We start from the raw sequence: 27,464 nt of genomic DNA, 5'->3' as shown, positions 1-27,464 counted from the left end.
AATGCTGATGATCTTGTCTACTAGCATTAGCACAGTTCTTTTTCCAAGGGAAGTATATTTTTGCTAGATTTTGTTAGATTATACTTATTTTTCTGTGATATGGTAACATTGGTGACCTCTCTTTAGACTCCTTAAAAGAATAGATTTATTTTAATTTTTTATCCCATTCTTCACTTATTTTCAGTGAGAGAGCCCACAAAATGTTTTGGTTATTGTCAATATGGAAACTATTGCACTTGCTGCTATTAAATACAACTCCTATTTTCCAGATCTCTATGGAACCAAAGCAATCTGATTTGATATTCTGATTCAGCTAATCTTTGTATCATCTCAGAATGTCATCCAGAATCAACTTCTCTCATGCTATTTTAGCTTGTCTGTGACATAACAAGCAAATGTGGTGTATTAAATGCCTTGCTTTCAAATACATATTTCTTTCTTTGTTGTCCTTTTAGGGTGCAGATGTAATTGATGCATATATTCCTGATGCAGTATGGTATGAGTATGAAACAGTAAGTAAATGCACAGAATACAAAGGAGTGTTTTTCTAATGGTCTTTGTGATAGAGAAAAAAAAATAGAAAGAAAGATTGTCAGCCATGCTTCAAGGGCAGAGACCTAAAGCAAAGCCTACAAGATGGAAACGGTGAGACGAGGGGGTGGGGAATGGTTGAGTAAATGTATGAATCAAAGACACAAGAAAAGATGGAGATGTGAAATGCATGAGATGGGAAGAGGGATTGAACTGAAACTTTAGCAAAACTCACATGTGAAGAAAAGTAAAATATTACAACACATAAGCATGTGCAATTAACTTTCACTAGTCTTGTTTCTGCAAAGAAGTTTCCTAACATTGTGATGACATTGCTTGCATTAGATGTCCCAATAGGACTTTCTGCCTATGTTGACTGAGCAAAACACAACACTGAAATGTGCTGATTTATAACATTACAGTATATTAATAAACTGATGTGCTATTTTTTTGTGCCCATTGGTGCACTTTTTCCTAGTTTAAAGATCTCCTCTAAAAGAATGATTTGGGAAGAATGTTGTCTTAAATCCCAAACTTCACAGCAGTGAGTAATGCAACAAACTCATTCTCTTTTATGTGCCTGTCAATAAAAGGGGGCAAGAATCTCAGAAAGAAAACAATGGACTAGGATGTACCTGCCAGCCGACAAACTGGGGCTCCACTTGAGAGGAGGTTATATTTACCCTATTCAACAACCAGCTACTACAACAGTTCAAAGGTATGCTTCCAAACCAAATGCTTTTATGACTAGGTGAGTGTAAATTCAAGAATGGGTTTAGGACTGTCAGGTTACAAATCAGTAGTAGCCCATCAAATTTAATGCTTTTGCTTTGAGACTTGGGAATAACTGTAAACCATGACTCCCTTCTCCTGCTATTTACATTAAATATGTAGTGATTAATTGAAGGTTTATTTGCATAGCATTTTGTCAGTTTGCCATGTATTTGAATACATTTGCATGAAAGTGAATGGCAGAAAAGGACTAATCTAAGACAAAGTTCTGCAACCCTGCAGAGTGTCACGTTCTTAACACAAACAAGAAGGATTTGTTAAAACTGTCTAGCAAGTGGTTATACATGTCAGACAAGGACTTTCTTTTGATAGCCGCCAGAATCCACTGGGACTTATAATTGCCCTGGATGAGAACAATGAAGCTTCTGGGGAGTTATTCTGGGATGATGGAGAATCCACAGGTGAGTTATTACTGGTGAAATAAATAAACAAAGCAGTATGCTTACAGACTTCCATTCTCCGGTTAGTTTTACAGAGCAAGAATGAGCCATTGAGGACATGGTAACAAACAATTAATAGTGGCTCTTAAGTCATTGGTTGTTCATCATTTTTATGTGGAAAAGTGTAACTGTTATTTAGCTTGTCTGTCTTTTTTCTTTTCTTTTTTTTTTCCATGTGTTCATGTTGCAATGTAACCTTCAGTACATACAGCTTTGGCACATTAGCATGCTGACTGCTAAACCGTAGTGTCAAGATTGATATATATTCTGGTATAGATCCAAATTAATTTCAACGGGTGCAAGAATGCATATAATTAGTGTTGGACACTAAGAATAGGCAGAAAATGAAAAAGTAGCACTTTTATTAACTCTCTGGAATTATTTAAATTGCTTGTGAAAACAGTAGCAGTTTTCTTAACTCAAAGGTACTGTACTAAAGCCAAAATTTGCTGTGCCATCTGGTGCATGAGCACACGAGTAGGCACGTATAGGCCATACTTGTCAAGTTGCCAGCCTCCATAGTATTTCTGAAGATTTAGATGAGAATCCAGTTTCCATGAAATTAAGAAGTACTTCAATCCCTTAAGCTGTTTTTGCAGTATTTGTCCTACATTATATATATTTTAGAGAAATCAGCAAACAGTTTGAAAATATATCTTCTCTAATTCATGTCCTATCATGTCAGCAGTTGGTGTCGAGAACAGCATCACCCTTACCTAATTTCATATTTACTTTGCCCTGTGACAGAGGTCACTGTCTTTGCAAGAGCAGCAGCTGGAGGGAAGCTGTGATCATATTCCCTTCCCTGTGCTCAGCTGACACTGTCAGGTTTTACTCTGGTGGGCATCTGCAGGGAGCAAGGCCAGGAAGCAGCATGGCTCTATTGACCTCTGTCAAAGCCTTTGGATTTACTCACAGGTCTCCTTGAAGTGGAGAACTCCCAGTCAGATATTTCCTACTAGGATATGTACATCAGAAATCCCAGCACACAGATCTCTAGTTTGAAGGGTCTCTGCACCCTGATGCTGAAGGAGATGCTTGTGGAACATTTTATGCAGTCTGACAGGGGGACAGATGCAGGAAATGCCCAAAGAAAGATACTGGTGCTCCAGAGGAATTGTGATGGCAATATGAAAAAATTCATTGGAAAGAGAATAATTTGGAAGATTTTATGCATTCAACCTATCGGGCTCCCTTCTATTATTTTAACTTTATCAATCACATCTCACAGAAAAAAAAACTTGGAAGCCTCTACTTTTAAAAGATTCTGTAAAAGTTTGGGATGCTTTGAAGAAATAGAGCAGAGGTTTGGCTGATTACAGCAGCGATAAGTACTGAAGGCCTTGGGTGGCTGCTGCCATGACAGCTGTATGTACTGCTTTGTCAAGACCTAAAATAACTCAGCTATGATTGTACTCACTTCTGCTGAGTAGAAAACCAATAAAACATGTAGTGATTTTATTTCCTGGCCCAGACTTACAGGTTGCTGGTTTTTTTTTTTTTTTTTTAGAGAAGTAGTTTACAGTTTGTTTGTTTGCAACAAAAATAATTTTCCTGTATTGTAAGGAAAAAAAAAAAAATGACAGGTGCCATCAATTGTATGTCTTCTTTTTGTATAATCATTTGCTTTATGAATCGCTTGTTTTGATTATTTAGAAGATCTAGCTTTGAAATATATATCTACATTCAAGAGATCTAGGAGTACATAAGAAAAAAAATGGAAAATAGCCTACATTTTAGGAAAAGTAGTTTAAATAACGTTTTAGAAAATTTTGGAAAATTCCTGGTCCTACAAAAAAAGTAGTTTAGAAGAACTTTCTAATGTTCAAAGAGAAGATGGTAAGAGTAAAATATAAATCGGTCTGATGGAAATTATAGTGATTACTTAACCTGTCTAAGTCATAAGCTTGCTTTTTACCTGCAAAGTGAAAACATATGGAGAGAGCAAAGCACATCATGTCGCTTTGGACTATATTTAGCCTTAATCCATGTTAATTTACATCTAGTTTACATTCCTTCATTTCTGCAGAAAGCAGATTGCTGGCCAGGATACCAGATCTTAAGGTAATAGAAGTGCTGTGAATAATTGCTCTTCTTAACTTTGCTGGGCCTCAGCTAGAAAGTTTGACCTGTCTACAAATTTCACTCCTCTGGACAAATATAGATAAATAAAAGATCAGAAGACATTGGCCAGATCAGTTACAGGTCTTGTAGTTACAACAAAAAGTTGTGTAATCTAAGTGGGGATATAAGAGGAAATAGCACAGGTATTTGGAAGTCCAAAAAACACTGTTTCAATGGCAAATAACCTTCCATGTGTCCAAGTAGAGAACGGTTTAATTGCTTCCTTTTAGAAATGGGAAGTCCTCTACAGCAAGGGCTAAGACAAAAGTTCAGATAATCTTAAAATCTGAACATGGTCTTTATGAAGAATACAAAATAAGAGTTGAGACCAGTAGTTCGCACACAATTTGCTCAGAGCAGAATGCCATAATGATAATGATGAGTACTTGGTTGGTGACAAAGTCCTAGTTTTCATTTGTTCCTTTCTGTACTGCAAGTTTAACTTCTTTCTTTACCTTACAGGAACAATTGAGAGTAACAACTACATTTACTATGAGTTTACAGTTTCCAATGTAAGTATTCTCTTTTAAATGATCTTATCCTCAGGTTTTATCAAGTGTATAATTAAATGGCATTCTTTTCTTCCTCCTTATTCTCCTCCACTATTTACTGAGGAGCAAAGTGTTTAATACTGTCAAGAGGAGTCATTTTCATCCCACTTAAGTGACAGCATTTTGAAAGTCTTTTATTTGTCTTCTCTTAATTAATTGTAGTATCTAAAGAACTCTCTTTTCACTTCATAAACTGCAATGTTTATTGAGCGAGAGAACTATAAAGCATCAGAATCTTTATAGTGCCAGAAAGAAGGTGGGCGTAGTGTTTGTTAGTCTGAAGACATTGTTAAACTGACAAAACTTGTCACACCTACACTGAAAAAGTGTCTCCAGGGAGGGAGTGGAAGGCCTACATCATGTTAGAACCTCCATCTTCTTCACGATTTGTTTTCTGCTCTGGGCTGTCCACTATATGAGAAACATCGCAAATGAAATGATAACCTTATTTTTCAGAACCGTCTACAAATGAATGTCGTAAGCGGCAGTTATGTTGATCCAAACAACTTAAAGTTTGAAGAAATCAAAATCCTGGGAGCCCTCCAGGAAATAACGGAGGTTTTTGTCTCCTTGAGCAGTGGAGAGCAAATTTCTTCACATAATGCCACCTACTATCCTACAGAGAAGGTAAGTTAGTAACAGGCAAATGTGATTCTTTGAAATCATCTCACCTTGGTTTTATATATTGCAAAGAAAGTGCAATTGCATTCAATATATAACATGCTGCTGCTAAAGGAAAGTATTGAAGGAAATGCTTTCCCACACTAAAGATAGCGCAGAGGTTGCTTTGAACTTGTTATGAATGTGCATTGAACAATCTCTTTAATTACAAGCACCTAATTATCTCTGTTACTGATGCAAAATCAAAATGTTCTTCTGACCACTTGTGCCTTGTGCCTTTATTCCCATGTGCTTCCATACAGTGACGTGGTGTGGGATTTATTAATAATTAATAATTATTTATCATTTGTAGGTTGCTCATTTAACAGGGCTTCAGCTTGAACTGGGAACATCTTACACGATAGAATGGATTCAACAACAGAGTATCAATGAAAGGTTTGATTGTCATCCTGGCATGGATCCAACACGAGAAAAATGTGAACAATTTGGCTGTGTCTGGGATGTAAGCAACAATTATTTTCCTAAACTGATGGGACTGGAACATTTCCAGAATCATAGTTTTCCTTTTACATTGGGTGCAGAGGAAGAAGTAGCCAGGCAGATTAGTCAGACGTAATTCACGTGGGGGCACAGCTATCAGCTGACCTGTACTAGCAGATTTTATTTACTTCTTTGAAACTAAGATAGTTGACAACAGTGTGTTCTTCCAGAAACTGAGGACAAATGTGGTATTCTTTGCAAGGTTGTAAGAAATAATAATAGAACAGGGAAAAATAGAATAAAATTGATCAGCATCTTCAACTGCCTCTTGTGCTTCAAAGGTACCTCAGCCTTAAAGGCTTAATCCCCACTTTCATAGTCACAGAAGCACAATTTAAGATGAACTAACTCCTTTGGATTGCTGCTTGAGGAGTAATTCCCAAATCCATTGGAAATCATCTCATATGCAAACAAAATTGTTCCTCTCTCTATTGATAGCTGTACATCCAATTGATGATATATGGATATATCTCCTAGACATGAACAAAAAAATCTCTATTAGCTACTCCTGAAACAGCAGCATTCAAAATACTGAATGGACTTCACTGAATTTGTTGCACTATTAAGAAGATTTGGTGTGATCTTCGATCTTTGGGCATGTCTTTTGATGTGGAAACAAACTGGTCCTGTTATGGACTCAGTACGTCTTAAATGTTGGCTTAAATTGAAAGATGCTTTAATTTTGATGACAACAGATGAATTAATGTTCATTAGCTGCTCAGGTGTAAGGAGCAGGCACAGTTCAGTTTGAATAACTAGGCAGGACTGATGGTATGCAAAGTTGGAAGGAAGACTAATGTGTTAACCTACATCAGCTCATCTAATCTTACAATAACTAGTTTAAGTTGAATTATAGCAGGAAACTGTGTAATTCTGATCTTGTTCTCAGGAGATCTTAGATAAATAAGGTGTGATTCTCAGTGGGTATTTTAAGGGTGAATCTTATGAATAAAAACATATTCAAGCTAATTGAAAGGTCTAGTCTGGGTCTGCCTTGAATATCTCATGACTCTTGATGTATATTCCTGAAGGCAGGTGAAGGAGGACAGGATTAGAAAGGAAGTTAGTTCTGTGGAGTTCAGCAAACCAAAACTCAGCTGTGTTGTGGGATTGAATTGAAGCTGACAGATAAAGGGAATTTAAATCCATCTTCACTGTCTCACTTGTTGATTTCCTGGCTGAACTACTGGCGCAGTCTTGACCAAATTGTATACAACTGAATTTTAATATAGAGATCTTCGGGTTCTGCATAGTTTTTTGTTGTTGTTGTTGTTGTTGTTCATTAATTGCTTCCCAACTTTTAGTTGTAACAGCCATCAGATAAAATGGGAGCTTTGGATTTCATGCTAGTAGCATAAAATAAAGCTTCCCAGCATAGCTCTCTACCTTGCAACCTATTTCCATTTACAGGAGGCACCATCAGAGCCGAATAGTCCATCCTGCTATTTCATCACCGACAATGCTTATTCAATTGAAGAAGTGGAATACTCCTCATCGGGTTTGGCAGCCAACCTGATCTTAAACAGTACCAATGTCATAGTAACTAATAATTACACTGCACCAATTGCTACGTTACGCTTGGAAGTTAAATATCACACCAACAGCATGCTGCAATTTAAGGTAACGTTATTGAAAAACTGTAGTTTCTAAAATTCTGTCATTAAAAATGGTTCTATTAGTGTAAATTTTCAGTTTTTGTAGACAACTTTATATCATATGGACAATAGCATTGTATCCTTTTAACCACTGTTACTTCCCCTAGGCCACGTCTGTGGGGTGTTTATGTCCCACAAGATTTTACTAGATTTTATAATAAAGTTATAGTAATCAAAGGTATATTGCTAATGTATATGTGTAACATCACTTAAAAACACTGGAGCTAAGGATATTTTCTTAGTGTACAAGTAAATTGTTCTGTAAGCATTATAATGATTGTAATGTTTATTTTTCCATTAACTAATCCACCTGTATTCTAGAATTTTAATACACTATTGGTTAGACCATCGTTTATTACTGTGCATTTGATAAGACTGAGATGAATGTGATAAAATGCACAGAGAGTCAGGTATCAAGAACTAATCCATGTCAGCTGAAGGATTTGGAAAACTTAAAATAGAGAACTCAACAACAAATATATATGTCTAGGAGTTGACTACAAGATTAATCAGAAAGGTATTTAACACACATGCATGTGGCTGTATTTTAAAAAATGTAAAATATTTATGAAATATAGGTACATTGAATTCACATACTTGAATAATTAAACAAGTCATTCCCAATTCATATTTACACCTTTAAGAGTTATTTCCTACCCCAAGTGGGAAAGGAATTGGAGAAAAGATACGTATTGGAGAAAATATTATTCTTGGCAAAAATATTCAACAATTTATTTCATTTTAACCGATCCTAGTTTCTGACACAATAGATAAGTTTTCAAACATTTCCTTGACATGATTTGCTTGGTTTTTTTTTTTTTTTGTTTTTTTTTCCCTCCATAGATTTATGATTACCAGAACGCACGATACGAGGTTCCTATACAATTAAATCTCCCAGCCTCCCCAACAAGTACAGCTGAGGAGCGACTCTATGACGTTTCAGTTCATAAAAAACCATTTGGCATACAAGTTAGACGCAAAAGCACAGGGACAGTTGTGTAAGTTATAGCCCCACCTCCCCTTTTTTCCTTTTCCTTTTCATTATTTTTCCCACCTTTTTCCAAGCCAAAACTTTGTACTGTGTGTTACCTTTTTAAAGTATCAAATAAACAAGTTTTGGTATCCTTTCCATAAAAGATGCTGTTAAATGCCTGGTACAGCTTCATCAGAGACGGCTTTACAGTTGCACTATGCGAGAACACTGACTAGAGGAAGGATGGAGAACGTATACTAAGCACTACCCTTTTTCTCACAGTTGTCCAAGCTTTTCCCCCTTTCACTTGTTGAAAATCCTGAGAAAGAAGCAGAATGTAGACACCTACCAGGACCTCTTATTGGGTAGCTCACAAGTCTCTGGCAGGCATGATATCCTACACGTTCTTAGATTTTCCTTAGGTGTTCAGAGCTGGTCATTTTGTTGGGTCTTGGAACCAGTGTAGGAAAGCAGAAAAAAAAAGTGATGTCTCAGCTAGTTTAGCAGATGGATTTTGGTAAAGTGGTAATTCATAAATTTGAGAGGAGCTGCTTACTATACTATGAACATAGTCAAACACTGGAGCAGGCTTCCTAGTGAGGGGGTTGGTGCCCCAGGACTGTCAGTGCTCAAGAGACATTTGGATAATGCCCCCATTGATAAAAATGCTTTAACTTCTGTTTCAGCTGGGATTCACAGCTGCCTACCTTCACATTCAGCGACATGTTCATTCAGATTTCTACCCGTTTGCCATCCCAGTATGTATATGGGTTTGGAGAAAATGAGCACACCCCGTATCGGCGTAACATGAACTGGAAAACTTTTGGAATGTTCACAAGGGATGAATCTCCTGCTGTAAGTGGGAATGAATCTAACGCAAAGAATTGTTGAGCAGTACTTGAGAGTCCAGAAAACGTCTGCTGGATCTAGACACTTATTAACTACGATCACATTTATTGAAGCTTATGATTTGAATGGCATCTCAATGACAGTGATTTTCTGTAAGCCTATGTTTTGTTTGTGACCAGCAAAACAAATCTCATGGCACTCAAACTCTGAGTTATATGCCAGGTGATAAACTGCAGGCCATTGCTCCTTTTTTTGTGCTTCTCAATGAACTAATCTGAAAGTTAGATATGAATCAGAGACTCACACTGCTTAGCGATTCAATGAGTACTTGGAGAGGTAAATCAGAAGCTTTATGTCTATGCATATACAATATTTGCAGTTTTCAGAGAATGACCTGTAGTAGTTTATTAAAGCTATGACTTCTGGTGTAGATTTCAGAATATCAAAATATAGTGGAATAGCAGTAGAATATCACTAGCATCTCCTATAGATACTTGCTACTTATTTGGGGGGGGGGGGGGGGTTGGAGGGAAATAGGCAAGTTCTGTTTTGGGGAAGCTCTTTCTTATTAGCAAATTTCAAAGATTTCCTATCTACTTGATTACTCTTACAAGACTGGCTCCAACAATCAAGCTGAAAGTAGGTGTGTTTTGTGGGCATGTAGTTTATAGTATATATTTTTGAAGCTTATCTGTTGTAGGTTTGGCAGTAGCGTGTCTCATCTTTTATTGAATTTATTCATAGATGTAAATAGGTCATTGCTTATGCTGTTTCCACTGTAGACAAAATTTTGTTTTTTGTTTTGCAGGACCATTTGAATTCCTATGGTTATCAGCCCTTTTACATGGCTCTCGAAGAAGACAGCAATGCCCATGGAGTTCTCTTGCTTAATAGCAATGCAATGGGTAAGAAAACCCTCACTTTATTTTTTCAGTGCATTTTATTTTTATGTTCAGTGCTTTGTAGCAGTTGTTAATCTAGGCATCCTTTTCTCATTTCTGTTTCCCCATTTCCAGATGTGACTCTTCAGCCAACCCCTGCCCTGACATACCGCACCATTGGAGGAATTCTTGACTTCTACATGGTTTTGGGCCCAACGCCAGAACTTGTTGTTCAGGAGTACACTGAAGTAGGATTCTTACCCATTGCCAATTTGCTCTACTTGTCTGCTTGGTTTTCACTTATTACAACAAATATTTTCTAATTTTCAGCTAATTGGACGACCAGTGATGCCACCCTACTGGTCCTTGGGATTCCAATTGTGCCGCTATGGATACAGTAATGATTCAGAAGTTGCCCAGTTGGTGGAGGAGATGAAGGCAACTCAAATTCCCTATGTAAGCTGGTTGTATTTAACATTTGAGCCCATGGCTGCACTCCTGGCTTCAGAGTATTAAGACCCTTCAAAAACCAAAAGTGAAACAAAAAACACCTCTATCCCATTGCCGTGGTAGATCTCTTTCTGCTGAGTTGCTCTTCAGTATCTCATCTTCTAGGCTGTACCTGTGTCCAGCATTACTCTGTCCAAACAGTTTAAACTGAAAGTGACTCTTTGGCAGATGATCTATAAATATGTATTTTGAAATTGAAATTTCTTTTCTTTTTTTTTCTTAATTGCAGGATGTCCAATATGTAGATATTGACCATATGGAACGACAACTGGATTTCACTCTTAGCCAAAAATTTAGTGGGTTACCAGATCTAGTTATCAAAATAAAAGAAGAAGGAATGAGATTTATCATTATACTGGTTGGTTTTGCATACTGGCTTTCAATTGCAAATTACCAATGCACAATGTATTTGATAGCATTTCTAATCCTGTTTTACCACCAGTTAAAAGGGTATTGCATTCAATTTCAGGATCCAACCATCTCTGGAAATGAAACTGATTATCCTCCCTTCTCAAGAGGCATGGGCAATGATGTCTTCATGAAGTGGCCAAACAGCAGTGACATTATATATTCCAGGGTACTGTTCTTAAAAAGTGTATGACAGTAAAGATATATTGCATTCAATGAGCATCGGGCCGGCCTTGAATTTGTTGGTATCCATAGGCAGACTGCTAATCATAGATTCATAAAACATTCATGCTTGAACGTAAATGATGCGTTGAATGCATATTGTAAGTTGAATTGTTTTCAGTTTGCGTTGTTATTCATAGATGTAGCAGTGAAGAACAGTTTTCCCCCTCTGTTGCTGGTATTCAGTTTATATGCTGGGTGTTCTGATTGTTTCAAAACATCCTTTGTCCTGTAGGTGTGGCCCTTTCTTCCCAACGTTGAAGTCGATGAGTCACTGCCTGAGCAAACCCAAATAGAGGTAAATACTGGTACAGTTTGGCTATTGACTCAAATACAGAGGGAGAAGTAAAGTACAGTATTTAAGAAAAATGTCAGTAAACTAATTTATAATGTCTTGAATAAGATGCAGAAAGTGGCTAGCTCTCTGTTAGTGACAAAAAGGAAAACAAGTGATAATTTTGTGTTTCAACAAAAGTTTTTGGCATCCCAACATTGGGATGCTTTCACTTCTGTATCTTTTCTATTTTCCTACTATTTTTACAGCTCTATGGAGCACATGTAGCTTTTCCAGACTTCCTCCGCAATTCCACAGTAGAGTGGTGGAAGAGAGAAATCGTGGAGTTCTACGACAATCCCACCGATCCCTCAAAAAGTATCAAGTTCGATGGCCTGTGGATTGTAAGTGGAGAAATACATTTTATTTCTGGATTTTTTTTCTCTGTTAGACACTAGCAGAGATCAGCACTTTTCACAGCATGTGTTCAAGTTCAGGAGGTACCTAAATGCTAAATTGCCATTAAATAAAACAAAGAACTAGGCTGGGCAGGCAGGAAGCAGAGTACCAGGCAGAACCTGAGCTCCCAGCAGAAGGCACCAGTTTAGCTCTGGGCTGAACATTTGCACTGCTTCAGTCATGACTTCTTTCTTTTGCTGTGACACTGAACGGATGCAACCAAACAGACTGGCTTTTCTTCTTACACTTTGCTGCTCCCTGTCCCTGCGCTCTGCCTGGTGTGAATATGTGTCAAGCAAGTGTGGAGATGAAGTGTGGAGACTGAGATTGCAGCTGCAAAGTTCCCAAAGGCACCCGCAGTTCTGCTTGCTGTAATTTAGAATTTACTGTGTTTTGTATGATGGAAGCAAATGCGATCAAGATTTGCTCTACATTTTTTTTAGGACATGAATGAACCGGCAACTTTTATGAACGCTGCATTTGGTGGCTGTAGAGACGAGATCTTAAATAACCCACCTTATATGCCTCGTAAGTCTGACCATTCCTTAAAACAGTTTTAGAACATTCTGACTAATATGAAACCTCTTATATGGTATATGCAGTGTAAATGCCTGAAGTTAGGTATATAAAACCACAACCATACCACTAACTTAGCGTCCTTTCTCTTCCAAGGATAAGAGGGCACTTAAATTCCATCTGTTTCAGCTGATAGCAGTAGCTACGTAGCACTTTTCAAACCTGAAGTTATTTTAAACTATTTGCCTTCATATGGATTTTGATACCTGTTTTCTACCTAGGTGTTTTGCTGGAGGCATGGTGGAGAATGTAGTTCCCTTCTGCAGTTTCCTCAGATGAATAATGCAATTAATTAAAATTTTAGAAACATCCCTGTCTCCTTTAATTAGCTTTTATTCATACAGTAAAGTACTTGAAATGCTCAGCTAGCATTGATCTACGCATGACAATAATTTAAATTCTTAGCTTTAAATTCTTTACTTAAGTGCTGATGCAAGATGGTACGAATCAGGAATGATTTTCTAATGTTTTATTATAATAAGCTTGCTGCTTACTGTTGACATCAATATCCTAAAAATTTTCTCAGGAATTGTCAGTCAGTTATATTCAGAAGTAAGCCTTCACCAGCAGCAACACCCCCAGATTTTTGTGTACATGCATGATGGGGCAGATTTACAAAGATTAGCAATATTTTAGAATTTAGGGTATACCTTAATTTTTGAGCCTTTCCAGCTACTAACACACTTACAGACCCTGATGCCTGTGCAGATAGATTGGGGATATTCCATTTCTTGAAAGTGGAAATGCTCTTTTGTAAGAAGCAAGAGACATCAGTATAGATGTCTAAAACAGAGTAAACATCACAGATCATAAGAACTAACAAAAAGTAACTCAATTTGTTACTGAGTCTTCCTTATTAAAAGGCAAGTATTGTTGTTCCTGTTCTGTTAGATTTGGGATCCCGGTCAGAAGGCATAACTTATGAAAGTCCATGCATGGAAGGACAGCAGTACCTGTCAGACGGTACCCCAGTTAGACACTATGATGTCCACTGCCTTTATGGATGGGCTCAAACAAGACCTACCCTTGAGTAAGTGAGATTTGCACACTTTCTTGCTATTTCCAAAATATGTTGCAAGTGAATAATTGGTAAGAAGGGTGTGAGAAACCTGAGCTGCTGGAAAGGATGTGCAGGAGAAGGCAAGGTGCGTCTGCACAGCTCTGAGCTGAGGCCATGCTCCCATAGTTTTGCTATGTAAAGGCATTCTGCTATCGGAGCCAGTTAGAAAAATTTAACTCGAGTTAAGTCCACGCCTGCAGTGCGTCACTTAACTGTCTCTGCAATGGCAGGCCATGGCTTCATTTTGAGCATGGAGGCTTTAAAATCACCAACCCTAAGCAGATGAAGTTTTCGAGGTACTTTTTAAAGACAGTTTATCCCAAGTCTGATATTAAAAAAACTTATTTCTCACCACAAAGCAGTTCTTTGTTTGTCAGTCCCAAGGATTCCATCTATATAAATTTTACATTGGGCAAGATTATCTGCTTTACCTGTATTATTAAATAAAATGATCATGGTGCTGTTTTTTACATAGTTTAATGGCAATTACTCACAACCAAGCATTATCTTGTCCCACTGCATTCACTCACACCCCATTGCCTTTCCAGCAGAGGTTTCTGTTACAAGACCACCAGGGCTGTCCTGGGACAATGCACTGCGAATGGGAGTACTCAAGCCCTGTGCTGTGCTCTTCCTTTATAAGGCAGAAGGAATAATAGGTCTGAACATTTGCATCAGCTCTTGTTAACACTAATTACTAATGATCGTCTCACCTAATTGCTGTAATTAAAATATAAAACATTTTTTTTGTTTGTTTCTAGGTAGTGCTAGGACAGCCTGTTTTATTCCTAGCACTAATGTTGTTCTAGCCTTACACTACATGTCCATTGATGGAAAGTGAATAGAGTTTCTAAGAAAGTTAATTTAAGAAAGGCACTATTATATTCCTTACTGAAAACAACTCAAATAGCATTATGACTTGATTCTGTGTATCGAGTGTGAACTGAAATGTAGTGGAACATTTACTTTCTTCTGTTTGAGATATATTGTTAACAGAGATGACTACCATAAATTACATAAACATTCACATTCTCATACTTGCAACTTGCATAACATTATTTAAAAAAAGGAAAAAAATCTCTGTTCTCAATTTATTCTTTGGTGCTAACCAAAGTAGTAACTGTGACACTGAATATATATGGTAGTAATAGTTTACCTTAATACTACACCATATAAGCAGGAAGACTTTTTTGCATCCAAAAACCCTCAAAGCCTGTAATGTAAAAGCAAGCAGCAGATTGCTACCTAACAATGTAATTTCACTCCTCCATTAGTTAGACAGAGGAAGTTCCTGCATTTTAGCTCAAGGCTGTACTTCGTACTGAGGCTTTTGCAAAGATGTAAAAGCCAGAACCTTCAATAGTGAATCCAGTAACCACTTTGAGGTCTAACTAAGGCTTGGTAACATGAGGAATTGCTTTTCAGGAATACAGGTTTGGTTCAGTCCTGAAGCAGAGAGCCAAGTCAGCAAAACACTGAGCACTTATCCTTGAGAAGCCCTGTGCATGACATACACTTTCTTTACATGCCAAATTTGAGCTGGATGTCTCAGAGCAGTGTTGAAGCAGGGTAAACCAAACTGAAAATGTTTGATAATGCATTACAGAGAAATAAAAGGTACCAGCACACTTACTATTTGTCTTGGAAGAAGTAATTACAGCATATTAGCCTCATTCAATTATTGCAGTAATTTAAGTGACTTGTGTATTTATTTATTTATTTATTTGCTTTTTGCTGTAATTATAGCATCATTAAAGCTGCAAATCCTGTAGAAAAATAAGTAGTGTCTTATTGATAGCAGCTGTTGAGACAGTTACTGTGGAGCTAGCATTGGAGAGCAGCTCAATTCAATCAGTGTAGCTAACTAGTATTTCAGTTCAGCATTTTGTGATAATGATTCACAGTATGAGTGCATGGCTGCAAAGGAGTTCCTGTAGGAAACCAGAGCAGCTCTGCATTCCCACACAGACCAGCAACATGTGCTGCAGGGAAAGGTGCTGGTATCCCTGGTGGAGCAGTTAGCAAGAGTGAATTCAGCTCAGCTAACTTTTTTTTCATTTCCATAAGGCCATTTGATTGCCTTTCGTTGGTATTTTGTGGCAATGGCACATTTAAGAATGGTATTATTTAAGAATCTGATTTTTTTTTTCTTGATGTTTGAGGAATTATTCTGGCTGGTGAATTGATTTCCCATCCTTCTGACTTGCAACCCAACTTTAGGGGCCCCAAAAGAACTCTCCCCTTGCTCACTAGCAAGCCAAGGCCTGATCCATTGCTGCTTATGCCTTGTTTTTGTTTTGGGAGAGAAGAACAAGTTTCACCATCTTCAGAAGGAAACCAATGCAAATCCTCGATTTAAATCTCTTCTATTTATGAGAAAGTCAGATGAGGTCAGGTTGAGAGGTCACCTAATGCCAAGGCTGAGAGGTCACCAATGCCACCTCCAATGGTCCTGCTTGCACTGCGTGGCCCCAGTAACTGGCATGAAATGAAAATGACTACTTTAATACATGTGCTTCTGGACAAGTCCATTTTGGTCATTTCACATCAATCTTTGAAGGCATTTTGGTGTTTCTGATGTGATCAGAGCGCCACCGCTTGTATTTTGTTTTGATACCTTTTAGGAAACTGAACCTGTGCTGCCACATTTAGTGTTCTAAATACCTTTTTATCTTCTTGGTTGTAGTTTTCTGAAAAATATTTTCAACCACTGCTGCAAGTTTTCAGGTACTGCAATAAATTAGTGATGTGCCCTATATACCACATTATGTAGACCTATTATATGTGCAAATTAGGCTACGTTTGTGTTTTCCCACATTCCCACATTCTTCAAATGAAAATCTGCATTTTAGTACCTCTTTGTTTTGCTGGTTTGTTCCTAAACATAGGTTGGCTGACACTTGCATTGATTTTCTACATATATCTGAATCAGTATATTGTCATAAAAAGCACATCTGGATTGGATGCGTACATATTCATGCACTTTGAAATGAAAATATAAGCCCCTATGCTTATTTTCGAAGAAGAGCTTATGCAATAAGTTCTCAGATAACTTATTTCTTCACCTATTTTCAATGTCAGAGCATTGCAGAGTGTCACAAGGGAACGTGGGATTGTCATCACCCGTTCAACTTATCCCAGCAGTGGAAGATGGGCAGGACATTGGCTGGGTGATAACATTGCTGCTTGGGATCAATTGTCAAAGTCTATTATTGGTATGTAGAAGGAAGAGGGTCTGCAATCAGTTTATTTAGTGCAGTAATTCCTTTTCCTTGATTTACTTTCTTTTAGGATGCTCTGATTTTAGCTGAAATAAGCTCTTTTGGCCCTCAGAATTCACAGTCAGTTCCTTATTGACCTCTTTGCTTCTCCACTCGGTCTTGGGATCTCCTTTATTCCTCTACCGTCTTCCTGCTCCTTTTTCTGCCACCTCCTTTCTTGTCACCTCCTGGTGCTGCTGCCCAACATCTCTGACTGCTTCTGACAAATCAGCTCCCGTATCTTTCTGTGGAAGAAAAAACATGACACATCAGAGACACAGTGAAACCTTTTTATTTGTTTCTCATTCAACATTATATTATATATTATCTAGCACAGCTATTAGCATATGAAAGGTGAAAGAAAAACAGCTGATAACACTGATTTTTATTTTTTTTTTCCTTTCAGGTATGATGGAGTTCAGTCTCTTTGGAATATCATATGTAAGCTAAGGAGTTATTACCTAATATTTAATTTTCTTGGTGCTGTATAAGAATTTATGGTATTCCAACTGGATTATTTGTCAAATTTCAGACAGGAGCTGATATCTGTGGCTTCTTTAATGACTCAGAGTATGAACTGTGTCTTCGTTGGATGCAGCTGGGTGCATTCTACCCATATTCAAGGAACCACAATCAGAAAGGAACGAGGGTGAGTTGCAAATTCTTCATGGCTGTTGACGGTTGGGCAATGCAACTATAGAGACCAGCATGAACATTACATAATCCATCCAGCCTTGAAAAAATACATTCAAAGCAAAATAGAAAAGAACATGTTTGACTCTTCATCAAATAAATAGTAATCTTTATTTTTATATTAGCTCTGCCATAAGCCTCCCCTACACCTAGGAAGTTTTATCCCTTCAGAGGGGCTGCTCTTCGGTGAAGATCACTTGAAGGAAGAGTATTCTAATTTTGATTTGAGTGAATACAACTCCTACATATTTTACTCTGTTGGCTATTTTTATTTAAACTCACTGCACAAGGAAGACTGAAACAGACTGCTTGCTTTTGTGGCAAATATTGTTAAAGAAGGAAAACTGACCTTGGTGTTTGAAGCTCCAATTTTCTGTAATTATACAACAAGTATGACTCTGGAGTAACAGTCAGGAATTTAGATACTTTACGCATTTCCCACTATCAGATACTGTATTTCTTTAAGAAACAAAGGAAAATAGTTGGCTAAATGTAGGCCTGTGATGCCTAAGGACCATATTGTAGAAAGCTGTAAAACTAGATAAGTGGGAAAATAAAAATTGAAACAGTACATAGATTCCAGTTCAAGCTTCAGGTCTAGCAGAGTGGAGCTATTTTTATGGCACGTGTCTAATGAATTAGAGTCTCCTTTTCAAGAACTGTGCTCTTTATCTCGCTGCAGCACACCTTTTGATTGGATTTTCAGGCCTTTAAAAATGCAGATTCAGGGTTATCGTGTTGCTTCCAGTCTTACCCAATTTGCTAGGGTATTGTTCAGTACATTAAATAAAGATTGGAAGTGCTCGCTGACATCAGTCATTAGTGCCTGGCTCTCTTTTTGCAAGTTCCAAGTGCTGCCCTGCAGAAGGAAGGGATAATGAATTACTACACGGGATGCGTTGCGCCTTCAGGACAACTTGCATGAAACATTTTCTCCAGTGCTCCCCATAGGTTTTTCTCATCCCCTCCCTTTCTAGTTTCCCTCTTTGGGATGACAGTCATTCCTACAGTTATTACTATTGCATGGGCCTTAATGAAGAGCAAACAAGTGGAGGTGCTCTATTTCAGAGAGAGAGGAATTTGCAGAGACCTCTAGTATTTCCTCAGCTCTAACTTGCCATGCTGATTTTGACACATCTTTGGTAATTACCACTGGTACTAATAGGTTATATGAAGTCATGAGAGTAGAAAAATGGAAGAGATGCTGGATATGAAGTCCCTTGTAAATATTAACAAATTCTTTGACTCATTCTTTGATTGCTGTTCTAAACACAATAATCTACTTTGAATAACAACAATTTCCTATCTTTTAGAGGCAAGATCCTGCTTCTTGGAACTCAACATTTGTGGACATTTCCCGGCATGTGATGAATATCAGATACACTCTGTTACCCTACTTGTACACCTTACTGCATGAGGCCCATGTCCATGGCAGTACTGTGGTCCGCCCTGTGCTCCATGAGTAAGTGCAGCTCCTTTGCCCTTCTTGTCAGCAATTTCCTCTGCAATTTCTGGAGTATGGTCCTCTTAACGGCAGTTTTCTTTTAGTTAAAGCCCTTCTTTTTTTTTTTTTTTCCTATTAAAAAATGCATGAAATGTGAGTATGAGCTGTTATTGTTTAGTGTCACCTGAACAGAAGTAGTTCTCAGTTTTAAGCCATGCAAAATCAAGTATTTGTTTCAAAGGAATTATTACGGTTGGACTGGATGATCTTGTAGGTTTTTTCCAACACTGGTGATTCTGTGATTCTATTTGTACTTATGAAAGCTCATCTTTATCTTCCTGAGGGAGAGCAACAACAAAGTTTTACCTTTTGATAAGATATGCATAAAATAAAAAGCTGGATAAAAACTTTAAGTAAAGTATACAGAGAGATTTTTGCTATAAGCCAGAGGTATGCATGGAAAAGCCTGCATTTCTCTAATAATTTTCACATTAGGGTCTTTATGCATACTTGACAAAGATTAATTATGTATTTAAAAGGAAATTGATAAATAAACGATACATATTTAATCACCTCTCAGTTACTGTTAATACTAAAATAAATATAGACAAGGAAATAGTAGGTACTGAGAATAGCAGATTAAATTACCAGAAATAAATGTCTTGAAGAGGGAACACTTCAGAGAAGTTCAGCGCCCAATGTATAACCAAGGCTCTGTTAATCTGCAGGTTTGCAGAAGAAAAAGCAACCTGGGACATATTTGAGCAATTCCTCTGGGGACCTGCACTGCTCATCAGCCCTGTAATGTCTCCGGTATGTCACAAAGCACATAAGTGCGCATGAAAACTTTTAAATCTCTTTAGCTAAGATTCCTTTTTGCTTTATTTTCCCTAAAATATGTCTCTCTAATTCCAGGGTGCCGTAACGGTGGATGCTTACTTACCCAATGCCCGCTGGTATGATTACCACACAGTAAGTCATCTTCAGAATTCCATGCATTCTTTAAGTGCTCTTCGGATAGCAGCAGAGTCTGAAGCCACTATTTTTCCCTTTTACAAACTTAAAAAAGATGGAAATATTGCCTTCAGTTCTTCTATTGACTCAGTTTTAACCCCTGAATGATGAGCACAACTTTTTTTTATGAGGAGTTGTTATGTTTTAACCCTGATAGGCAACTAAGCACCACGCAGCTGTTCCCTCCCTTCTAGACTGGGGAGACAATACAAAATTTAAGAGAACACATGGGTTGAGCTTAATATGAACAGTTAAATATGCAAAGCAAAAGCTGCGTATGCAAGCAAAGCAAAATCAGGAATTTGTTGAGTACTTCCAGTTGGAAGATAGATGTTTAACCTCTTCCAGGAAGGCAGAGTTCTGTCACACCTAATGGCTTTTTGGGAAGACAAATGCTGTAACTCCGAATGTCCCCGTTCCTCCTTCTTTCCCCCAGCTTAAACTGAAGTTTCTATTTTACCTGAGCAGTCATCTTTCTTCACCTACCATCACCTAGAGTAAAAAAATATATATCTTATAATTTCCTAGTTTTTCTTAAAACCATCAAGTAGCTATGGGATATGTAATAACAACTGCAAAGGAATTTACCTACCAAAAAAAAAAAAAAAAAAAAAAAAAAAAGCAACAACAATGACAGATTATTTCATTCTAAAAAAAAACTTATGAAACAAATAATTCAATAGAAAACTTTTATTTTTTTCTCATGGATAGGATGAAGATATTAATGTTAGGGGAGAATACACAGTTTTATCAGCTCCTTTGGAGCATATCAATCTTCATATTCGAGGCGGTTACATTCTGGCTTGGCAACAACCTGCTAATACAACCTTTTTCAGGTATGATAAGGTAAACTGGAAAACTAAAATACAGTTTTGTGCCATCTTGTATCATTATTATTATTATAGTTTAAAGAAGCTACGTAAGCTTTATGGATGCTTTCTCTCTTTGTTTTCCTCCTAATGATCTCTTTTTAATACTATGGGATCAAGAATGTGACTATTGGAGACCAGTTTCAATGGCAGGCATTATTTCTAATTCTTGAGAGAGAGAAGGAAGGGGAATAACCAATAGAACTGAGGAAAAACTATTCTGTTCTTCACAGCCGGCAAAACCCGATGGGACTTACTGCTGCTTTGAATGACAGTCTGCTTGCAGAAGGACAGCTGTACTGGGATGATGGGGTTCGCATTGGTATGTACGATGTTTCTTGCCATCATAAAATCCCTTCCCAGGTGTGAGGGCGGTGTGACAGGATGCTCAGACACTGCTGGCCAAAGCAATCCCATTTCTGGAGGCCCTATCTCACAGTGCCTTCAGAGACAAAACTCAAATTAAAGCTCCACTTTGGCATTAATTAGCAAACTGATTTTATTCCTGGTTGAAACCACAGAATGCTGTGATTTATAGGATTAATATTTTCTATAAGTGAAATGGTTTCCTGAGCCTAGGGCAGCACGTATAACAAAGATTTATTCTCAAACCAACGAGCACCATAATAGGCAATCTGGAAAACTTTAATTAGTTTTCTCAGTATTTTTAAATCTAAATTGTCTTCAGGAAAGAGATATTTACATGTTGTTTATCCTATCTATGCAGACCCTATTACCCTTGTGATAACAATAAGCTGTTACCCGAAATTACAAGAAGTAACACTGAGTATTGTGGATCTCTGTGATCTCTTTGCAGTAGTTTGGAAAGGCAGCATCTGCACTGCCCATTATTACCAACACTACACTGAGTTCATTTAGTGCTAAATAATAACAGGCTTGATAAGTTACACAACAGTGATTTCAAAGAAGCATCAATATGATCATCTATCATGATCATGTGTAATTGGACAGTGTGTGGAGATGGAGCTGGGAAGTGACTCCCATGCCACCTTCAGTGAGAAACATTTTCTCTTGCCAGTCTCAGATTCCTCCTAATGGTGTTTGTTTGCCTTCTTTTGTGTCTTACCTTGGTCCTCATTCAAATAGCACGCAGTCAACAAGAAAGTATTTCCAATCTAAAAACATTTATTGTTGCAAATACAGTACTGCTCTCTTTACAGATATACAAATAGGAGCATATAAGAGCGCTTCTTGATCTTATTACAATATATAACTAAGCAGAACAGTGAATACATTTTATTTTATTCTTTCTTTTTATCAGATGCATACGAAAATGGTGCATACCTGCTCACATCATTTAGTGCTCGGCAGGTAGGTAATGCTAGCTCAAAGTTCTGAAATAATCACGTTAGGTGATTGTTGCACTTCTACTGATGTTTTCTTTATCAGTTTAGATATCTTTCACTAATATTAGATGACAGACTAGCTCTTATTCAGTAGGGTAAAAACTGTAGAAGGTGTATAAATGTACATCTAAACAATTACTTGGGATTGTAATAACACCCTAGGCAGGCACCCTCAGATGAGTGCACTGATTCCATTCGACCCATACTACAGAAACTTCTTGGCATCCTGTAGAGGACAGTGAGCTTTGCTGCTGTGGCCATGCAACGTTGTAAATCCTCATAAACAGCAGCCTGATGGCAGAGCTGGGAAAGTAACTTCATCCCAGCTGCTTTACTCATGAGCTGTTGTAGTCTCCACTACAACTTGGGGTAGCTTTATCTCTTGACTCTCCAGCATAAAAAATCTGACCTGGATTCCTGGGTGACGGTGAATACGGGTGTTTAATTACAGGCATTTCTGGCATGTTGGTTTTCAATATTTATTACAACTGTCTGAATATCAGGAGTTATATGGACTATTTTTGTCTTTTTTTTTTTTTTTTTAATATTGTAATAGAAAACAGACTTCATTTCATTCATCCACCAGGATGCTAAAATGTCTTACTATTTTATGCCAGCAGTTCTTTCCTCTGATTTTAATTCTGTCTTTATCATATAATTGGACCTTAATTGGTACGAACAGTAGTGTGTTTTGCTAATATTCACCATTTGTAGCTGAAAAGTGATAATAAAATAGATGCGCTTTCTCCTGCTCTTGCAGAAAGCTGGTAAGAAAATGCCCAATTAAAGAGAACTTGAATCGACCAACAACTAGAAATGCTCACACTAAAATAAATAGCCTCACCACGAATGCATTAAATATGCTGAAGTGTATCATAGCACATTTTTATGGGCCCACACAAGGGCTGTGAACCAGCTGACAGCCTCTCTGGGCTGCTTAACATGACATTTGGAGACCCAGTTGTGGAACTGAGATGACTATAGAAAAATATATGCCCATAATCTATCTAAAATCACAACAACTGATCCAGGAAATGCTGCCCCCACTTCACACTTGCATCTCATTAGGTCTGAAATGAAGGGGTTTGCAATCCATCCTAGATATTTTCGCATTGAGAAAGGCAGTTTAAAAAAATAATGAACAAAAAGACATCTGAACATCTTTGAAACATTAAGAGACTTCTATTTTGTATTTGCTCATAAACATTTATCTCCCTTCTCACAACCCTTTCCTCCTCTGAAGACACATTTCTACTTGGGAAGTAGAGGGGCTCCCATGACCAACAGTCCATAGAAGCAGAGAAGTCTTTCCGCAGGATCTGATAGGTTTGGGCCCTACCCAGAACCAGAATCTGTTCAATAAAAAGTCTGAAATGGTGGCATGGGCATGCAGAATGACGAATTAATGTCTTTGAATCTTGGATCAGGCATAGCAGAGGCTGAATGAAGAGCTCTCTGTGCCAAAAGAGGACAGTTTTGTCTGTACAGCTGTCATTTCACACATGGAAAGGGAGGAAGGCAATTGACTCAGGTGGAGTTGGACCAGTTTAATGACCACATCTTATTCGGTTCTTCTTTCCTTTCAGAATCGTTTAGAGATCAAGGTTGAGCATCATGGTTACAGTGATCCAAACAACCTGATGTTTACTGAAATTAAAGTCCTGGGTGTGCCCACCAGCGTTCAGCAGGCAAATGTAACACAGAATGGTGCGATAATTCCATCAACTCACGTGCTGTCATATGACAGCACCAAGCAGGTGAGATGCTGGTTATGGGGTAACGACACCTTCACAACTGCAAGTGTGCTTTTAAACCTCTGGAGACCTAGCTGCCTTTTAAATATATATTATTTATATGTGAATATTTATATATGCCTCAGCACTAAAAGGAACAGAAGTACAAAACCTATGTAGGTTAAGATAACCAATGAGAAACATACACACACACACACACACACACACACACACAAAAAAAAAAAAAAAAAAAAAGGAAAGAAAAAATTCTTGTAATCCTTCTTGAAAATCCACTGTACTCTGACAAATGCTGAAGAAAACCCAAATGACATACCATCAAGGTATAGTTACTAATTTTGGGTTGTTTCTTTTCCCTCGCAGGTTGTGACTATCACCCAGCTTCAACTTCATTTAGGACAAAGCTACACAGTGCAATGGAGTTAAAAAGCCTGCATGATAGCATCAGCCACGTTGCTGAATTTTGTCATTGTTTTACTGGCTTTCAGTTTTTATCCTGCCACTTTGGCATCTTAAAATGCATTGTACTTTAAAAACATATTATATTCAGTTCTTATCAATGTATTATGTGTCTAAGAGAGACAGGGTTGAGTATTGTTGAAAGCTAAGTATAAGCTCTCCATATAATTAAAATTTTATGTTTTAAACAGTATTGCACATCAATGTGTCATCTTTCAAAACGGAAATCTGAACATAAAATTCTGCGTTTTCTTTAAGAAGAATTTCTGGCTGACTTCATGCTTTCTCATTTTCACAAACAGGTTGTTCAGCATTCTGCATGCAGCCGGGGCGTAACTCTGCCCGCACTTGACTTCTGTCCTCTTGATTTTAACTCTCCCCATGTAAGCACAACTACTGAGATGTAGTTAAGGGCAGGCAAAGTAAACGCTTTCAGATTTTTGGATTTAGCTTGAAACAGTGTTGCCAGTGGCTGACGTATAAGACACTGACGACCTGTGACAGTCATTCAAATATTTTGTATGACTTCAGACAGACATTTGTTTTCCCCAGTGCTGAAGTTGCAAAATTAAACTTGAAGTTTCAAGGTTAACTACCAGACGTCAGACTCCGAGTTTTGTTTCACTGAAGTTAATGCTGTATGTTTACTATAATAGCGACTCGTGTTAACAGCTTTCTGTATCCCAAGAGTGCACCATATGATCTAAACAGATTGGTAAAGCATGTTTACAATTAAATTTGATGGGAATAAACTGCTGTCAGAGGTAGTAGTAATCTCTAGTGACTGTGCTTAAAAATCATCTAAAAGCTGCTCTCGCTATGAAATTCTGTAGTAATAGAGCCAAGTAGCCAACATCTTATAAGAGGATTCATGTACTTGCAGGCCTGAATTTAATGGAACTTCCCTGTGAAGTAACCAAATTAGAAATGCAGAATAAAAGAAAAACCCTATAAGACCAAATTCACCATTTTTAATGAATATTTTTGTTGAGAACAAACTCCACACTCTCTTGAGCTAGTGATGGCCAGCTGCGTAAGTAAGCAAAGACATCTCCCATTGCTGCAGAGAGGAGACATGCAGATTACCCAGCCTTTGACCCATTCCCTGTACTGTAATGTGCTATCATTTTGCACCTGCCCAACTGATGTGGAAAATGCCAGGCACAGATAAAGGTTTCCAAGATCTTATTTGTATCTATTTTTTCTTCTTTTTCTATTACTACATTTATTTGGGGAAGTTTATCATTCTGTTTTCTTGGCTTTGTGAGGGCTTGTCAGAGCAAAGCTGAATGTTAGCTGAACTCCGTGTGTCTGGCCTACAGGGAAAGACTTTTACTGAATCCCCAAGACAATAATTCATCAGGAACTCATTCAGATTGAGAAACTGGAGCTTGAAATGTGTGTTGAGTGCTCTCTGTTGTGTCACTTCCAAAGGACCCAGGCAATGAGCTTCACTACCTGTGGTTCGTACATGCGCAGGGCTCAGAATAGCTCAGAATAGCCCACAGCTCAGTTCAAGAATGGAGCCAGATCATGTGTTTATCAGCTCTACATGCATTATACACATAAAGGGCACTAAACCTCACAAGACTATAAGCTCATTATGCTTTCTCCAGTTGGTTTCCTTCTACCACATATTTTCATCCTAAGGGTCACAAACAGGATGCATGTTCTGGATTTCCAAGTAAAAGTCATTTTGTTTTTACAGATTTATCGACTCTCCCTTTTTAATTCCTATTTAACTGAGAATACAGAGCATCTTCTGGCAAGGAGTTTAGCAATGCTCCTTCTCGCGAAGCAGTTGCAGGCCCACTTTCTCGTGTTCAGAGGAACTGACACTTTTGTTTCATTTGGCATCACTCTCACAGTGAAACTAAGCCTATTTAACACTGCTCGTACTTGGCTGTCACTTTAAGAAAACAGTCTGCCTTGCTTTCATTGCATTTGGTTTTTCATTAGTTAAAGAGGAATTAGTGACAGAAGACTGTCAAGGCATAATGAGTTGAACAGTAGTCAGCTGAATCTATTCTTTCTGTGTCTTAGAAGCACAGTGGTTCAGAGCATGCATTCACTGTTACCAGTCTTCAGAACCTTTCCAGGCACAGTTCCTGGGCAAGAGATGAAACCTGGTATATAGGAATTGCTAAGTCATGAACTGAACCAATGACTGAACACCTGGTAAAGGGACACAGCCAGCCCTGGAAGTACAGGTGAAAGCAACTCATCTGTGTGACTGGAAGACATAAAACCAGGTTTCTCCCCTCTCCCAGCCTCATTTAAGTTCTGTCTGCTACAAGGGAAGGACCTCTACCTCTGTTTTGTTCATCAAGTTTGGATCCTTGGGATAGGTAAGGAAATCTTTCTTTCTTTAGCCGGTTTGTGACTGTTGCCCTTTTTTGGGTGACTTAGAACTGGTTATCTGCCTTTGCCTTTCCCTATACCTGAACAGCAATCACGGATCAAGAGGAGCTGTTTCTGCTTAAGCAGAAGAGTTGTAAATCTTTTCTACCTTAGCAAACTGAGATTTCTAGAATTAATAAGTCATCAAATTATATAGCAAAATAATACCAGACTGGATAAACTCGTGCACAACTGGCCCCTAAACCAGTTAACAAAGAATATTTTTTTTCCAATCTCTTTTCCCAGCAGATCAACTTTTGACTCTTTCTCTGAATAGTTTGACTTTCTAGCACTTAAAATAAATAAATAAATAAAAAACTTGTACAATACCATAGCAACATCCTGAGGTTAGATGTAATCCTGCTGTCAGTTGCAGTACATTCTGCTAGAAAATTCTTACTGAAGGCACAGCATCTTCCATGGAAGATACGAAGTTCTTTCAAAAATCTTGCTGAACTGTATTAGCTGCTGTTCTGGGTGTTCTGGATATACTTAAAAAATAAAAATAAAAAATCAGAGGAAACTACACTTGAAAGAAGTCATAAATATATTTGGTATATTAAAATTTTTAGCACAATTTTTCCTAGTATTAAAGCACCAGAGTACCTTATGAAGAGCGCAGGGAAGACTAGGTTCTGACTTCCAAGGGATTAATAGTGCTAAATGCCCAACAGACTGCTGGAAATTGGGAGTGCTGATCAAAACACCACTTGACATGCATCCTGATCAGAAATTGAGACT

At 37.8% G+C, this 27,464-nt stretch overlaps 1 protein-coding gene across 1 annotated transcript in view; it reads left to right on the top strand.

The window, feature by feature from the left end:
• Positions 1-24,516, top strand: part of SI (sucrase-isomaltase) — a 49,279-nt gene extending 24,763 nt beyond the window's left edge. The window contains exons 21-49 of the mRNA XM_042881149.1: positions 456-512; positions 1,125-1,249; positions 1,636-1,724; positions 4,350-4,399; positions 4,895-5,065; positions 5,412-5,561; positions 7,010-7,219; positions 8,098-8,252; positions 8,914-9,082; positions 9,885-9,981; positions 10,093-10,205; positions 10,288-10,413; positions 10,697-10,825; positions 10,937-11,044; positions 11,333-11,395; positions 11,641-11,775; positions 12,274-12,358; positions 13,298-13,436; positions 16,548-16,681; positions 17,133-17,167; positions 17,259-17,375; positions 18,733-18,881; positions 19,592-19,676; positions 19,779-19,835; positions 20,589-20,713; positions 20,980-21,068; positions 22,029-22,078; positions 23,700-23,870; positions 24,228-24,516. Of these exons, the coding sequence (XP_042737083.1) occupies positions 456-512; positions 1,125-1,249; positions 1,636-1,724; positions 4,350-4,399; positions 4,895-5,065; positions 5,412-5,561; positions 7,010-7,219; positions 8,098-8,252; positions 8,914-9,082; positions 9,885-9,981; positions 10,093-10,205; positions 10,288-10,413; positions 10,697-10,825; positions 10,937-11,044; positions 11,333-11,395; positions 11,641-11,775; positions 12,274-12,358; positions 13,298-13,436; positions 16,548-16,681; positions 17,133-17,167; positions 17,259-17,375; positions 18,733-18,881; positions 19,592-19,676; positions 19,779-19,835; positions 20,589-20,713; positions 20,980-21,068; positions 22,029-22,078; positions 23,700-23,870; positions 24,228-24,290 (3,246 nt within the window). The 3' untranslated portion in view covers positions 24,291-24,516. The remainder of the gene's footprint in view (positions 1-455; positions 513-1,124; positions 1,250-1,635; positions 1,725-4,349; positions 4,400-4,894; positions 5,066-5,411; positions 5,562-7,009; positions 7,220-8,097; positions 8,253-8,913; positions 9,083-9,884; positions 9,982-10,092; positions 10,206-10,287; positions 10,414-10,696; positions 10,826-10,936; positions 11,045-11,332; positions 11,396-11,640; positions 11,776-12,273; positions 12,359-13,297; positions 13,437-16,547; positions 16,682-17,132; positions 17,168-17,258; positions 17,376-18,732; positions 18,882-19,591; positions 19,677-19,778; positions 19,836-20,588; positions 20,714-20,979; positions 21,069-22,028; positions 22,079-23,699; positions 23,871-24,227) is intronic.
• Positions 24,517-27,464: the final 2,948 nt, after the last annotated feature.

Source organism: Lagopus leucura, unplaced genomic scaffold (genome assembly GCF_019238085.1).
Source record: "Lagopus leucura isolate 7727_CA_CO unplaced genomic scaffold, USGS_WTPT01 Super-Scaffold_100029, whole genome shotgun sequence".
In the NCBI taxonomy this organism is placed as follows: Eukaryota; Metazoa; Chordata; class Aves; order Galliformes; family Phasianidae; genus Lagopus; species Lagopus leucura.
The sequence above is the reverse complement of the archived record's forward strand: the minus strand, read 5'-3'. Positions and strand labels throughout refer to the sequence as shown.